General features: G+C 30.9%; 1 protein-coding gene across 4 annotated transcripts in view; it reads left to right on the top strand.

Annotated features, from left to right (window-relative positions):
- The window catches only part of LOC126735713 (fibronectin type-III domain-containing protein 3A), a 259517-nt gene extending 243684 nt beyond the window's left edge, over positions 1-15833 (top strand). For all 4 annotated transcript variants that reach the window (XM_050439790.1, XM_050439791.1, XM_050439792.1 and 1 more), the window contains one exon: positions 1893-15833. In XM_050439790.1, coding sequence (XP_050295747.1) covers positions 1893-2243 — 351 coding nt within the window. In that variant the 3' untranslated portion in view covers positions 2244-15833. The remainder of the gene's footprint in view (positions 1-1892) is intronic.
- Positions 15834-16231: the final 398 nt, after the last annotated feature.

The raw sequence follows: 16231 nt of genomic DNA on the forward strand, positions 1-16231 counted from the left end.
TGCTTGGTGTCATCTTGCCAACTACTACGAAATGATCCCTTGCTAAAAATCCACGTCTCGTCAATGAAAACTGGAGTAAAACCTTCCGGACCTACAATTCTATTTTTGATATACTCCCTTAAAAAATTGATTCTTTGATGAACAATATTTGGCAAGTCCATCAAATATTTTCTGTTATTTGATGTTTTCCACTTGAAGCCTATACTATTGATCCATCTTCTTAAGGAGTCAATGGAAAACTCAAAATATTCAATTTCTTCCCTGAACTTTTCTCTTATTATTGCCAATATTACATATTCTTTTCTGGCGTACATAGAATAAATTGTGTCCCGAATTCTATGTTTTAAATATTTTGTAATTTTGGTTTTTGCTGTCTTTTGCTTGGAAGATATACGGACTGCGTAATCCTGATCTGATTTTATCCCATTCTTCTTTATATTTGCGATCGTTGTTGTGCTCAATTTTGTTGCATCTGCGGCTCGCTGTATCACATTCTCAATTTGAAGTGCAATTCCGTTTCGGACTTGTTCCTTTTCCAGTTGAAAAAAAGCCAATATAAACTCCTGGACAAAATTATCGCACCACTTGATTTTTAGAGATTTTTTTTAAATAAAGATAAAAGCAAACTTATAAGCATTGTTAACTATGCATTATTAATTAACAAAAACAATTATATTCTATTTAACAAAACGAGATTTAAGTAACTAAATTCAATACAAGAAAAAGCATCGATTTTCACTAACTTCAATTTTGATACAAAAATAAAACAATAGACCCATAATGAATTCTTAATAACGTGTATTGCCACCTCTAGCTGCAATGACCGCTTGAAGTCTTCGCAGCATTCCTCGTATCAAATTATGAAAACTTTCCTGCGGATGTATTCTCACTCCTCACGAGCAGCATGTTCCATGATAAAGCATAAACATAGTTTTTGTCCAGATCTGCTTTTTATACGAGAAAAGATATTATAACTGTTTTAACTGATATTTATTTTTATTAAAATTTTCTTGACAAAATAATTAGTGGTGCGATAATTTTGTCCAGGAGTTTATTTAAAATCGATCAGCTGCGATTGTTCATTATACCTATTATATCTTTTTTTAGGCATTATTTAACACTTTTCGAAATAGCTTTCAAGAACAAGTTGACAAACCAATATTTTTGATTGACAGTGACATAGTATATAGTATATAATAACCTAGTATATAAAAGATGAATAATCATCAGACACCAATTTTTTTCAAACGTTTGTTGTCGCCGCTGTTTGGAATATGCTAAGCAAAGATAAACAAAAATGACGTCATTACAAATGGATATAATTTCGACTTTAGATTTTTAAGCATTTAATTTGAGGTTGTGATTTTTCGCGTAGTTTTCTAGATTCATTAAATCGAGCTGAAACTTACGTTGAAATGAATTATAATTCATTTCTTCAATAGAAACAAAAATATACAGTTGTGAGTCGCCAGCATACATACACTGAACAATGTATTTCTTATGCATTATTAATATTTATAAAAAATGCGTATGTAGTATAATTTTTTATCAAACCCAACTGTATGTTCTAACTTTTTTTCAATTGCTTGTACAGCTTTGCGTTTATGAAGTGAATTAAATTGTCTATATTTTTTTGTAGGATGCTTTTCGCATGAACCACAAACGATAGTAAAAATATGAAACGGAAATTTGTTGAGAATTCCATATGACTGTACTAAAAGTATACTGACTTTATTTCAAAGACAACTGATCACCTTGTGATATATTTAATAAGTAGTGCGGTATCCACGAGAGCAGAGTTTTAACCCACTACTTATTTATTATGTTTTTTTTTAATAACATTGATTTAGGATAGTCTGCCTATTCATATATACATTTCGATCGTTTTTCAGGTCCATCGTGGTTCAGACACCAAATGCACCATCGAATCCCTGGAGCCGGGAGTCGAGTATTCCGCACGCGTGGCACCGATCCGTCTCGCTCCAACCGCCGGCGAATTAACCGGCCCCCATTCCCAACCGGTTACCTTCACCACCATGACCGGTGACGTATCTGCCGTCACCCGCTTATCCCCAAGCAGCTCCACCCCCACCCACAGCGCTAAGGGTAAAAACTCCACCGCCCTCTGGTGGCAGGGGGTCTCTTTCAAGAAATTTTACAAAGAACATTTGGTTTATATTTGGGCCTTGCTATTGACGGTGGTCGGGGTGATTATTTCTTTTGTTATCGCGTCGTTTTTGTAAGTGCAATTTATTTTTATTTTTTTAAAGTGCAGTTAGGTAAGGTAGGCTTGCCGGTCGGGCTAGAATGGCACAATATGGGGATTTAATAGAAGTTAAAATGACATAGTTTTATGTTCATTTTTAAGTTTTTATTTTGGTGTTCGTGCCATTTTAGACCGTGAGTGAGTGCTCAATTAGAGGAAAACATGATGAATCAAATTCATACACACAAGAAAAGTATTATAGAAACAGGGCTTTTTTTAACTGTAATTGTGAAACGATGTTTATAGGTGTATTAGTTGAATATAGTAGCCGAATTTGTTAAATAATAAATATTTAATTTAAAAGGGTAAAAATCGATATCTTTGGTGAGTCCACTGGACATTTCGTAATTGCCAATTATCTATTTCCAGTATAAGATTTTCTTATACAATTACGAGGTCCGCTTAAATTGAATAAAACTGGTCGTTGGTAGATAGATTCAAGATTCTTTTACAATATTGCAAAACCCTTATTAGTTTCTAAGCTACAGGGCGGTTTGTGACAACCTTTAGTAATATATGCCTTAAGTATTTAAAAATATTTTCCCTGTAGCTTAGAAATTAATAAGAATTTCGCAACACTGTAAAAGAACGTTGAATTTAACCGAACTCGGAGAGATTAAAACAAGTTATTTAAGGGTCTACTATTAATGTCAAAATTAAATTAAGGGTAAATTGATTTGCAGACATAAAAAATGACACTACATGCTTTGTCATAAAAATCACATTTAACGAATAGCCTGAAAGCGATCTCTTAACAGGCTATAAGTAAGCTTAAATGGCAAGAATGTAAATAAGAGATTTGAGTTAAATTTTAATGAAGTTTGTGTCAATTAGTTGTAATATTTAGTAGTCTCGATTGGAAGGACAGATATAGGTTTTTGGCCGCTTGCTAGTTAAACTGTTGACTTCTCAAAATTAATATTTTATTTTTTTATAATAATATAAGATGCAAAATTATTAAGAGTTAACTTGCTTATATTTTGGATATAGATTAGATAGATATTAGAAACTATGGAATATAAAAAAATCAACTGTAATATCTATTTACTTTATATGGTAAAAAGTTGAAGCTTTAGTGGGCTTATATCATCATTTTCCGATAACTGGATATTTTAAATTTAACTCCTTTCACTATTAGAATTCTTTATACAGCTACGAGGTCAGTTAAATTAGATAAAACTGGACGTTTATGATAGTGATTCAAAATTTTTTTACAGTGTTGCAAAACTCTTATTAGTTTCTAAGCTGCAGGGTGATTTGCGACAACCTTTAGTAATAATTACCTTGGATATTTAAAGATACTTTCCCTGTAGCTTAGAAACAAATAAAAGTTTTGCAACACTGTAAAAGAATCTTGAATTTAACCGAACTCGGAGAGAGTAACATAAGCTATTTAACCCGTTTTTTCCCAAGTTTAAATAAATTAAAATTAGCTTTTATGCCCGAGTTTTGCAAAACTTTTGGAAATTATATTTGTAGAAAAAAATCAAGTTAACTAATTATATTTTTCTGTGAAAATTTGTTTTTTTGTTTCTAAATATTTTTTTTTAATTTTTTAAATTGATGTTCCATTTTTGGAACACTGGGAACACATGGGTGCATTAAAACCAACTTTAATTCTTATGAACAAAAGTCAAGTTTAATTTAAAAAATCATAAAATAATTATTAAGTGGACTAATGATAGTCTTTAAAACAAGCCTCATGTAAATTGAGGTTACATTTCTCACATATCTTAGTCGAGTTTTTGTGACATAGAGCGCACCTATTCTATTTTGTGGCTGGAATAATCCAATGATTCAAACCATCGTACCTAATTTGATTATGGTTCCGAGCCTCTAACGGCTTTGATGTTTTAGGGCGTCCTCCAGTTGAAATAGGTTGAAAAAATCCACTTTTTCGCCATTTGGTTGAAGTCTGTAATACTACCAAGCAATGCGAAAAGACTTTTCACCATTTCTTGGAACTAACCCGAATTCTATAGTTGTGTATATTTTGATCCATTCGGTCCACTCCACCCATATATTTATTGTATTACCCGACTACAAAAGGCTGAGGAACCAGGCATTTTTTTTTCTCACTGGAAATCCACCGACTAAGTTGACCAACAGGATTCACCGGATTGCAACTACTTACAATTAAAACAGGACGGTTATCATTCCATAAGGTACCTGCTATTTGAGAATTAGCGTCTGTAGAATAATCAAAACTGCCTCCTGTACCCTTTTTTTATTGCATTTTATTGCGCAAAGGACAATTCTCTAATCTATTCCCGTTGATTGTACCTGTATATCCTACTCCAATCTTCTGGAGCGAATTGACTAGTTTTAGAGAGGAAAAATATCTGTCGCCATAAATTTTAACTTAAGATTCTCCAAAGGGTCATCACTACAGATCCTCCCAATCCTAAGTCCATGTAGCGCCTATTTGCTTGTTTACCTTGATAGGGATTAAATTGTATTAGGTACCCAGATTTTTCACACAAGGACCATATTTTATAGCCGTACCTAATAGGTTTACCATTTATGTACTGCTTCGCTCCATGCCTTCCGAAATATGGTACCATACTTTCATCAATAGACAGTTTTTCGTTAAGCGGAGCATAAGACAAAAATCGGTCATTCAACATGTTAAAAAGTGGTTGCAACTTCGCAAATTTATTGTCTTCTAAATCATTATTATCAGCACAATGCGCAAATTTTTTTAACAATTCAAACCGATTTGTTCGCATTGCGATTGCTACTAATGGATTGTATGTATCAGTATCCACCTCCCAAAGCATACGCCATCTTGGAACTTGTAAATGCCCGGATAAATATAATACCAATAAAGCATTTTAGTTCTCCTGCATCAGTACTAAAATTATGATTGCCTTTTTGGCTGGCATACAAATAAAACATTTCTACTAAATAATTACATATTTCCATATCAAAAAATGATTCAAAGCACGCAACAGCATCTGGAAATATGTCGACGTTTGCGCCAGGCTCTTTCGGAGAAACAAATTGGAGAAGGAGTTATTCAATTCCACTTTTTCCCAGCTTTTTTCTAAATTCGTTCTGTTTATATTAGCTTGGATTACCAAGCGAACTAAAGGTATATTATCGCTATCGTCGCTTGCATTACCATCAGATAATTCAGGAGAGTTATCGTTTACGATAGAATGGCCTGAGGTTCCTGGTTGCGAAGATTTCCTCAATATTTTTATCCTGATCATTATCTCCAATATTAACTACTCCATCAATGTTCTTTATTTTAGCACAAGCTTCTGACTGCTTTTGACGACTACTAAGGTGATTTACATTAGCTAAAGGAACTTCATCATCATCAGAATCCTCTTCAGAATCCCTTCCATCGTTTGGAGGTGTGATAAAAACATCTGCAGCCCAAAACTGCTCATCTTCAACATTAGTTCTTGGGTCGTGTAATAGCTACAATAAAAAAAAATTATGTCCCCGTTTGTTCCCAGTGTTCCAATATAGGAACAACCTAAAACGATCAAATCATTTAGTAACTTTCAATAATATTCATATTGGGTATATAAAATATCTTGAATTACATCACTTACAATAAATTCTTTGCAGTAGAACAATTTAATTATCAAAACTATAAAAATTATACTTACTTTTTTAACGCCATATTGTGAACTTTAAAAAAAAATCAGTAATTAGCACACTAAATGCGGAAAATTTGCAAAAACGTACATCAAACCTTCTCTTATGCTAGCCAGAACGACACTAACACGACCGCGCGACGGAAAGAGCACGCTTCTCAGAAAAGAGAGGGGACAACGTGGTCTTTCCAATTTTGGAACACCGGGACAATAATGACATTTCTAATATCGGAACTCTGGGAAAAAACGGGTTAAGGCACTTCAATACAATGGCAAAATTCATTAAAAAAAAATTAAATCTATTTGCAGATATAAAAAAATTACACTGCATGCTTTGCCATAAAAATCACATTAAAAAAATTATCGAATAGTCTAAAAGCGATCTCTTTACAGGCTATAAATAAGTTTAAATGGCAAGAATCTAAATAAGAGATTTCAGTTAAATTTTAGTTAAATTTGCGTCAATTAAATAATAATTAGCTGTAATATTTAGTAGTTTCCATTGGAAAGGCATATAGGTTTTTACCGCTTTCTAGTTAAAAAGTTGACTTCTCAAAATTAATATTGTATTTTTTTTAAAATAATATAACATGCAAAATGATTAAAAGAGTTTACTTGATTATATTTTGGATATAGACATATTGAAGAAACTATCACATATAGAAAATCGGCTAAAGGTTTAGTGGGTTGATATCGTAATTTCCTGATCACTGGGTATTTTTCAATTGCTAAATAACTCTTTCCAGTATAATAATTACTTTTACAGCTACGAGGTAGGTTAAATCAGATAAAACTGGTCGTTTGTGATAGTCATTCAAAATTCTTTTACAATGTTGCAAAACTCTTAGTTTCACTTAGTTTCTAAGCTACGGTGGTTGGTAACTTTTGTAATAATTTCTTTGAATATTTGAAGATTTTTTCCTTGTAGCTTAAAAACTAATAAGAATTTTGCAATACTGTAAGAGAATCTTTAATATAACCGAACCTGGACATAGTAACATTAGTTATTAAGGACAGCTGTTAACAGTACCATAATTCATAAACAAAATATATCAAATGCACAAAAGATAAGACTATGTTTTGGGATAAAAATCGGCTTAATAAATATCGAAATTATGCTGAAAGCGATCTCTTTACATACTATATTGAAAAATAAAAGGCGAGAATCAAACCATGCAAAAAACCCTGGTAAAATTTGAACTAAATGTGATTGAATTAAATAATAATGATTAGTAGTTTCGGTTGTAAGAACAGATATAGGTTTTTGACTGCTTGCTAGTTAAACTGTTGACCTCTTAAAGTTAATATTGTATTTTTTACAAAGATAAAAAATTGGATAGATTTACAATGGTTAAAGAGTCCTAATAGTAGTTAAAAAAAAGACAGAGGTGTTCCCATAATTGTTTCGGTTTTTATTTTAAAAGAGCTTTATCTAAATTACAAAGTCCTAAAACGTTTAAAAATGTCCACTAAATATAGTTAAAACCGAAACTTGAGTCGTTTGGATGCTCTTTTGTAGATTTATTTAGATCAGCAGTTTCCAAAATCCTTCGTCGCGGAGATAGCCCTTAGAGTGAGATAATACATCTTTACTTGTAACTTTCTAATCTCGGGCATATTTACTTTGCGACTATCCATCAAGATTTTGAGTAACAGTCTCATTTGGATGATCAGAACATGTCTGAAACCAGCATATTGGCAGCAAATTGTTATATTAAATGGAATTAGCCGGTTAAGCCTTTTTAATTCATTATTAAGCCTAACGGGAACTTTTTTTTATCAATACACTAAACTCGGCTTTTTTATTAAACTTTGTTTCTAAAAAATATAAAAATTATGTCACTTAAACCCTTGTAACTGAAGAATTAATGTCAAAATATCACGAAATTTGAATATGTACCATTTGAAGGTTAGTAATATCTAGAAATAATATGAATTAGTGGTTGCCTTAGTTATTTAATTATCCCGAGACTGTTATTCATATTTATTAAAGAGGGAAGAAGACTGTTGGGAAGGAATCCAATGAAACTGAAACTTCTTTAATTTATACGTCCCTTTTTTCTCTCTCCTTAAGTTTTACAACATTAACGCGCTTCATATATTTATTTATTAATATCCTATTTATAAAATGCTAAATTAAAAATTAAAATTAAGGGAAACAAATTGTTTTAATAATAATTTGTAATACCCCTGTAATTTCCTAAAGATGTCTTTATAAAGGTCGAAATGTCGACATATAAATTAAAGAAGCTTCAGTTTTATTGGACACGTACTCCACAATCTTCTTTCCTCTTAAATCAATCCTGAGTCGCAAAACCCACTCAAGAAAATCATGTATTAATATTTACTATTAGATATTAGGAAAAAAAAAGAAAAGAAATGAACTTAAATGATGACTTGAGTGTAAATCAGGAAATAAAACGAGTCAATAATTTAGTAACCTGCAGGGATAAAAAGTCTTATAATTTTATATGAGATTTAAAAATAAAGTCGCTTTTGATTTTATATGATAAAATAACTGCTTTATTACTCTTTAGCTTTTACGAGTATATTCTTTTATAAAAAAAAACACTCCATAAATGAAGCCAGGGAATAACTGTCATTTATAAACATTAAAAAAAAACCGATCCCAGCAGATTTCATATACAAAATTTAAACGCTACAATAAAGTCTTGATTAAGCTAAGATTTTTCTATATGAAACAGGGCTTTATATAAAAAATCTTGAAGCTTTTAAAAGAAATTGTATGATTTTTACTAGTAAAGCTTCGCATGTGGCAAACTGCTAAGACGAAACTTTCTCTCATATTATGTTGTCCCTAACCTGAAAAAATTAAGTGAAATTATTCCTGCAGTAAGCTAATTTAATATCATACTCTCTAGGGATATCTGAAATTTTATGTATCAATGCAGTAGTTATATAAATTTTTCTCAAATATGGGAGTTTTTCCCTGTGGCTAAGTCGTATTTTCTTTTAGATTAAACGTGAAAAAGTTTCTTTAAAATTAACAATTGGATTTTTTACCTGGATTTTATGGAACTTAAAAATGTCGTTGCTTTATTTATAATGTTTTTGGTTCACCTACATTCTTATAAAACACAGTACGCAAACCGTAAAATAAACTGACAGGTTTCGTGTGATGGACATATTTCAGAGAATTTTCTTAGGGATCTTAAATCCTTTTGACGATAAAGTTAATTTTTTAATCTTAATTGTTCGTCATTATTATCGTGGAGTTTATCGTTATATGTTTGCTTAAATGCCTTTTTGTCAATAATATTTTCATTTTTATAAGAAAAATTGTAATGCTTATGTGAATTGAAGAACACTTTTTTGCCCATGCCAATTTTTAAGTGAGTTAATGGTGATTACTTACTAACCATAAACGTTTTACTAGTCTATGGAAAAAATAGAGATGTATTTTTTATGTATAGCTCCTACTAACAAAAAAATTATTTTCAAAAAAAAATTTTGATCTCACAGGGATTACTTTTTTTTTTCTTACTGGTTTTCCTAGGCAAAATGGAAACTTCTGTTTCTGTAAATTTTTATTTTCACAATTAAAAAAAAATGCAAAACATCCAACGCTTTCTGGGAGAAAATGGATTTTATGAGAATTAAGTGAATTTTCTTATACAAAGCAATATTTTCCTTGCAATGTAATTTACAACTGTATAAATAGAAAAAGAGTCAATATGGATCACTTTTAATAGCATTTTTCAGCTTTTCATATACAAATTAAGTTTTTATATTTTTTTAGTTTTATTGCAGGAATAAATCCTCGACTTTCAACAAAAAAAAACACAAATTTTATTTTTTGTACTTTTCCCTATACAGATTTTTTTTTAAGTTCCGTAGGTTTTTATTATTTATTATTATTAAACATATATTTCTTGTTTGTTAATATTTCAGAAAAAATATTGAGAAAAACATATTAAATAAGCTTTAAATACAAGTAAAGTAAAGAAGTGATTTTAACAAATAATTTGATTTATGATAGTGAAATTTCCTTAAAACGTTATGTCGGTTTTATTTACAATTTGGACTTATTTAGCTATAAATTCCTGCTGCATTTCATATTATTTATTAATAATAAGTCATCATATTAGTTGAAGGTATTTGCACCTCATATGAAGGGCTGAGAAGCCATGGGGTATAAGTGTACTGAAGTCAGTTTTGAGAAAACTCAAATTAAAGTTAAATTGTTATAATCAAATGCAGGCAAAAGTATGGCAATTCAAGCTAGTTTTGTTTTAATTGCTAGGGTTTAGACTATCATAATAAAGAAAAATAATATGCTTTTTAGTATTTTTCATATTGATTATTAGGCAATATTTGATAAAAGTCATCACTTGTACCCCTTGGCTTCTCATAGAAATTAGGAGTTTAATAAAACATAGGATACAAATAAATTAGAAAAATGTATTTTTCCAATGAAAGGTGGCTTAACAAAATACTAACAGTTTGTATAAAAATGTCATTTAAATACCACTTGCAGAACTATTCTGAGTCACTGCTATAAACATTGTCTTCATGTTCTGGATCCTCATTTTCATCATCGTCAGGATTATGATGTCCCTCTTGAACCGCTTCTTGCTGTTTCTGGATGTTCTGTCTTGTGTGCACCAAACGATTTCCCTCATAGTCTAATGATCTATAGAATTGGTGATGTACGGGAGATACAAATGGTAGGAGGCCAACAAGGTCTTGGTACTTTGATGCTTTTATTTTCTTTTTATTTTGTTTAGGGATAAGAGAAGGCAAGGTTTTTGGAATCCTTCCAACATTTTTTGCAAGCATGTTGTACTCTAAAAATGGCATTTCTTTATTAAATGTATTTTTGTGAAACAAAGTGTAAGGACTTTCTTTTCTGAACTGCAGCCACTGCATGTTTCTAATACCCTTAACAGCTTTCACAAAATGTTTGCTTATGGGATCCAAAGTAAGGAAGTCTTCATCCAACATTTTCTTCATTAAGAACTTTTTGCTAGTTGTGGCTTTAATATCCACCCAGTCATTAGGAACGAAAACACCTCTTTTTGTGTTTCTCTTGGTATTTTCCACTTTACCAAAGTCTCGGTCACAATGATTATAAGAATGACCAGTAAGCAAAAATTTTAGGTCGACAAATTCAATCTGCATTGTGTTTACAACATACAACTAAAATTTTACCGTAAGTTGGCTTTTATTTTGCCCACCACAATTATCACAGAAAGCAGTGAGGTGAGTGACTGTAGAGGGCAATGATTTGATGTACTGGATGAAACACGATACCATTTCTTCGCATCCTCTTGATGCTTGCCCCTCATGCCAAAGAAACATAAACGCATCATCGGTCCCAATATCATGTACATTAAAATTATACGTCCATAATTGCCTTGCATAATACATTTTTATGCATGTTAATACCGGCGTGGGCAACATTTTTTGAAGATCAAAACATATAGCTTTATGGGCAAGATCATCTTTTACTTCTTTTTTAGCATTATCCATTTCTTTTTTAGCACTTTCAGACTTACGTAGGAGGACTTCTTTAGCGATTGTTGCAGCTTGTTTAGCTTCCAGATCTCCATGCTCAATAGCTAATTTAAACTTGTCACAATTATTACAAGTGTCAGTATGTGCTCGATGGAAACTAAGATTGAAACATGTATTAAATATATGCCTTGTTCCGCACAAAAGATTTTATAACAGTCATACAATCTTTTCAGATTTAAGTCAGCATTTAAATATGTTCGGTTTGGAGCTTGCTGTCTGGAATAGTGACTACTATATCTAGGGAACATAGCAATATGTTGTTTGACCAAATCAGTTTTCTTAATGGTAATTTTATTGGTTGGAACCTTTCGCCCTCTACGGTCTCGAGCTGGTATTCCCGTTCGAGATTCTTTCTTTTTAGCAATAATGTTGGCAACACGCTTATTTGACACATCTAATGTTTTTTTTAAAAAATCCTTGCAGATCCTTAGACCGTCTAATAAATATTGACAAGAATGGGACTTTCCACGTACAGTGTTTTCTTTCTTCCTATGCGGAACTTCTATTATAATCGCAGAGTTCAAAAATGATGATTGCAATTCGCAATTCGCCAGACCCCAGTACTCATTAAAAAATTCGTGGCGCTTTTCCTCGCTCATATTTTCGCAACATTTATAGCGGCATTCATGGTCGTATGCCTGAACTTTTCTTTCATTGTGTACTTTACCTTTACGGTCAGTGTACTTTTTACCCATGTTTCGTAGTCTTGAAGACTTCTGCCTTTTCCATTCCTCAGTCCGTCGTGTTTTTTCTTACCAAGATGCTTCTGCCGCTTTGTAGGTGGTTCTTCTGCTTCAGTTTCTTCCATTTGATCTGAAATTAAATTTAAATTTTGTATTTAGATTAATTAATTAAGCTGTGTATGTCAAAACTAAGACTAATTTTTAATTATTACTCTAAAATTTGTTATCAATAAAAAGTTGCCTATTAGAGAAAAAGAACGTTATAATGAAATCGGCTGATTAGTAATATTAATAATAATAATTAACTAAGGCCTACTCTTACCTTCTTCAGGACGGTTACTTGAACTAGTACTGGAAGAATTATCTGCCTCTGGGTTATAATCAGTGTCATCATCGCTATTATCTGAAAGTAGGACAACTGAATAAGATGGTTACGAGCTTTCAAATAATATTATTAACAACATACATTGAAACCTAACCTTAAAACCTCACCTAAACATATTAAATGACTCAAATTACAATAAATAATAATATTGGATTTGATAAAAAGTAGAACTTACCATTAAAAAGGCTAAAAGAACTATCTTCTGACATTTTTTTATCAAGTTTGATAGCCTCAACACGTAAACAATTTAAACACAACAACAATGCGTAAAAGAAAACAACAGCTTTAGTAAACTAAATTATCAGCTATTTTTTAGAAGCCAATGGGTACAAGTGACTCGCGGCACATGTATCCCTTGACTTCTAAACTAAAAAGCACTTTTAAGCAGTAGTTTTTTTTTCGCCACTAGATGTTAGCACATGATAGAGTTCCACTTATCTCCCTTAGCCACGAACATTTTAAAGTGTTTAAGAGTAAGTTTCTGCATTTAACTCCATTATGAAAAATATGTACTTGTACCCCTTGGCTTTCTCAGCCCTTCATATTATATAGGAAATGGGAAAGTTGGTAAGAATAAAATCTGTCGAGTTATTAGAATCATTTAAAAATAGTTTTTTAATTAGTAAATTTCTTGAAAACTTACAGTAATAGATCAACAAGATTTTTCTACATATACAATTGAAACTCAGTTTTACAAGCTGTAGTTTAGTCGGTTACACATTCAGATAACTAGGAAGTTTCGATGGAGGAGTATAATAACTACTCTTAAACAAATTAGATAAGCAATTCCTAAATTTACGTGTTCCAGAGTTGTTTTAGCTAAGTGTCCTTTAGGTCAGGGAGGATAGAAGTTGCCTTCTTTCCCTTTTAGACACTTTTTTTGAGTTCTGGTTTCCTGATCTTAAAAAGGGTTATATCCATTTTGAAATAAAAAATTTCTGGTCTTTTTAAGTTATTCATTCCACGAGTTATAAACGCCTAGATCTAAAACTTTTTATCTCAATGAACCCTACAAAAGCGAATATTTAGATCTGGTGATCATAAAGGCCATAAAACTTAACTAAGAATCAAGAAATCTCCTAAACAAGATCAAAGAATACTGGAAGTAAGGTGACCAAACAAGAAATTCCCGGAAAAACCCAATAATTTGGCACGAAAATTTAAAATTTTGAAACATAACTGCTCGATATACATCGAAACATTTAAAACAAAACTGCCTAAAAAGCAATTTAGTAATGAAAAAAGTTTTTAAGATTAATAGATGTCTGAATAAAAAGGCATTTCAATTTTTTTGTGTATTCCATTTAGGGAAACGTTTGCAAATTAGGATTAACAATAAAAAAAAAAACGAAGCATGAAAATGGGATAATTTTAGTTAAACAAAAAATAAGTAAATTCAGAAATAATAAAAACTTCTTTATAAAGTATTTTCTAATATTTCTTAATTCTAATCTAATAAATAAATATCCCTTAAATCTGAATACCCTAGGATATCGCAACAGGTTATTCCTGAGATTTTATAAACTGTCTAGAACACTCAAATATTTCAGTATATTACTCAGTAAGTTGACTGACTAGAACACTTATTAACTGGGTTACTTGGACGATATTTTGCCTTTTTTAAATTGCCAATTTTTACTTTATTTGTCATTCAAAACTATATAGTAGCTAGTACTGTGCGAGCTTTTACTCTAGCTTCCTTATACTGTAAACCAAATTAAATTTGAGAAGTCATTTATTACTGAAACCAACAATAACTTACATAAACCAAAGACTGCCTGTCTTACTAGAAAAATTTAACTTAATTTACCTCGAAACAATCTCTTAGTTGAGACCCCCCATATACGAGGCATTATTTTATTGTAAAATTACAAACTAAAAAGCTTCAGTTCGTATTTCGTTTTGTATTTTTATACTTTTTTGAGTGGTGCTAATCAAATTAAACGATGTGATGTTCGCTGCTGTACAGGATGTTGTAATTTTATGTGCGTGTAGTTGAACAGAGTATCTATTTGTATAATATTGTAGCCGTTATTAGCTTTTATAGTATTATATCTAGGTCGAGGGCCGAGTTGCAAGAGATTATTTTTAGAAAAGTGCTTTTTTTAAATCGAACTTGGGTGTGGAAATATAGGTAGATAAAAGTTTATTTTTTAACTCAAATTTCATATAAGCTGTCCCGAATATTATACAGTCAATATTTAATTCACATTAGTTTCAAACGCAAAACATTATTGGGACACATTTTTGTTATTCCTTATCCATGTTATAGATTAAACAGTAGGTTTTTTAATACCTTTTTTATTGTTATTGTTAATGTTGCACGTAACACAAATTACTAAAGATACTACGAAAGATTATGGTCTTATGATTACAAAGAGACTGCTATCGGGCGCGTTCCTTCGTTATTCCTAATTTCGAGTCTTCCAGGGCTTAAATTAAGTTCAATTTGTTTATTAAATGTATTAGAATGAGTCAATCAAGCTGCTTAGGGTGTACAAAATTTAGTGAAAATAGTTCCTACTTGTTACACTAAATGTTTTTGGATTGTTTAGTCCAAATTAGTTCAAAGTTACACCGCATGTGGTTTTTTTGGGACACCATATAAAACTAGGAAGTGAAATTGTTTTAGATTATTTAAATAAAAAAGTTTTAAGAATTATAAATCATGACTCCCAGAGATTATAAATATAATTATTGTTAGTGTCTTTATATTTTATTATAATTTGTGTCTTTAGCTAACGCTTTTTTTACCGTATTTTTGCGCATTCCTGTATAGTTACTATTATAAGAAATAGAATACCCGTGCTGTGTCTTGTAATTCCAGTCATCCCTGTACATTGTCTATGTAATATGTGGTTCGCGGTATTAATTATATTATACGTATTATTTAAAAAAATATATAAAAAATACTTCAAATATATTATTTTTAAGTGGCTGGAACGCATGTACCTATAGATTAATAAATATTTTCTTAAATACGATTTGTTTTGCTGGGTTGTACTACATGAGAAAAAGGCTTACTATTATCCTAAAGTGCGGTAGTGGCAAAATTTTGAATATTTTTCGGCAAAAGTACAACTTCGCACCTTAATTGCAATTATTATTGTATAATAAAATATAGGAGGAATTACTAAAGAAAAAAAATTAAAAAAAGAATTATATATACATATACAGTTACGCTATCGTAATAGTTATGATCTAATCTATAATTGATATATAATAATTATTATTATTAATGGGACTTGTAAGTGCTTAAAGCACAATCCACAAGAGATATATTAATATATTATGCTATAGGAAAATACATATTCTATAAATAAATCAATTATATATTTTATGTAACATTATGCTGTGTTTTATTTACCCCAGCTATATTCTTTTGTTCGAAGTTATCCATAACAACTTAACTTAAGCCTTACATACTAACATGTTTTTTTTTTCTATGTTAATAACAAATGTGTCGTAAATTATACGACACACACAAATTTTTGAGTGGTTTTTCATTTTTTTTTTTGCAACAGTATAAAACAAGAGTTAACCCAAGCATCTTTCATTTGTATACTGCAAAGTTTTTAAAATATTCTTACTAAAGAAGTGTAAAAAGTATTCAGATGCATCTTAATAGAGGAACATTATCATCTTAAGAACTTTCTGACCTCTCCTGTATGGTAACATCATTATTAGCACCTGAAGGATCCATCGAGCTGTCATTATCACTGCTTTCTGATTTTACGTTATTCGCCTG

The sequence above is a fragment of the Anthonomus grandis genome, chromosome 4, assembly GCF_022605725.1.
Source record: "Anthonomus grandis grandis chromosome 4, icAntGran1.3, whole genome shotgun sequence".
Lineage (NCBI taxonomy): Eukaryota > Metazoa > Arthropoda > Insecta > Coleoptera > Curculionidae > Anthonomus > Anthonomus grandis.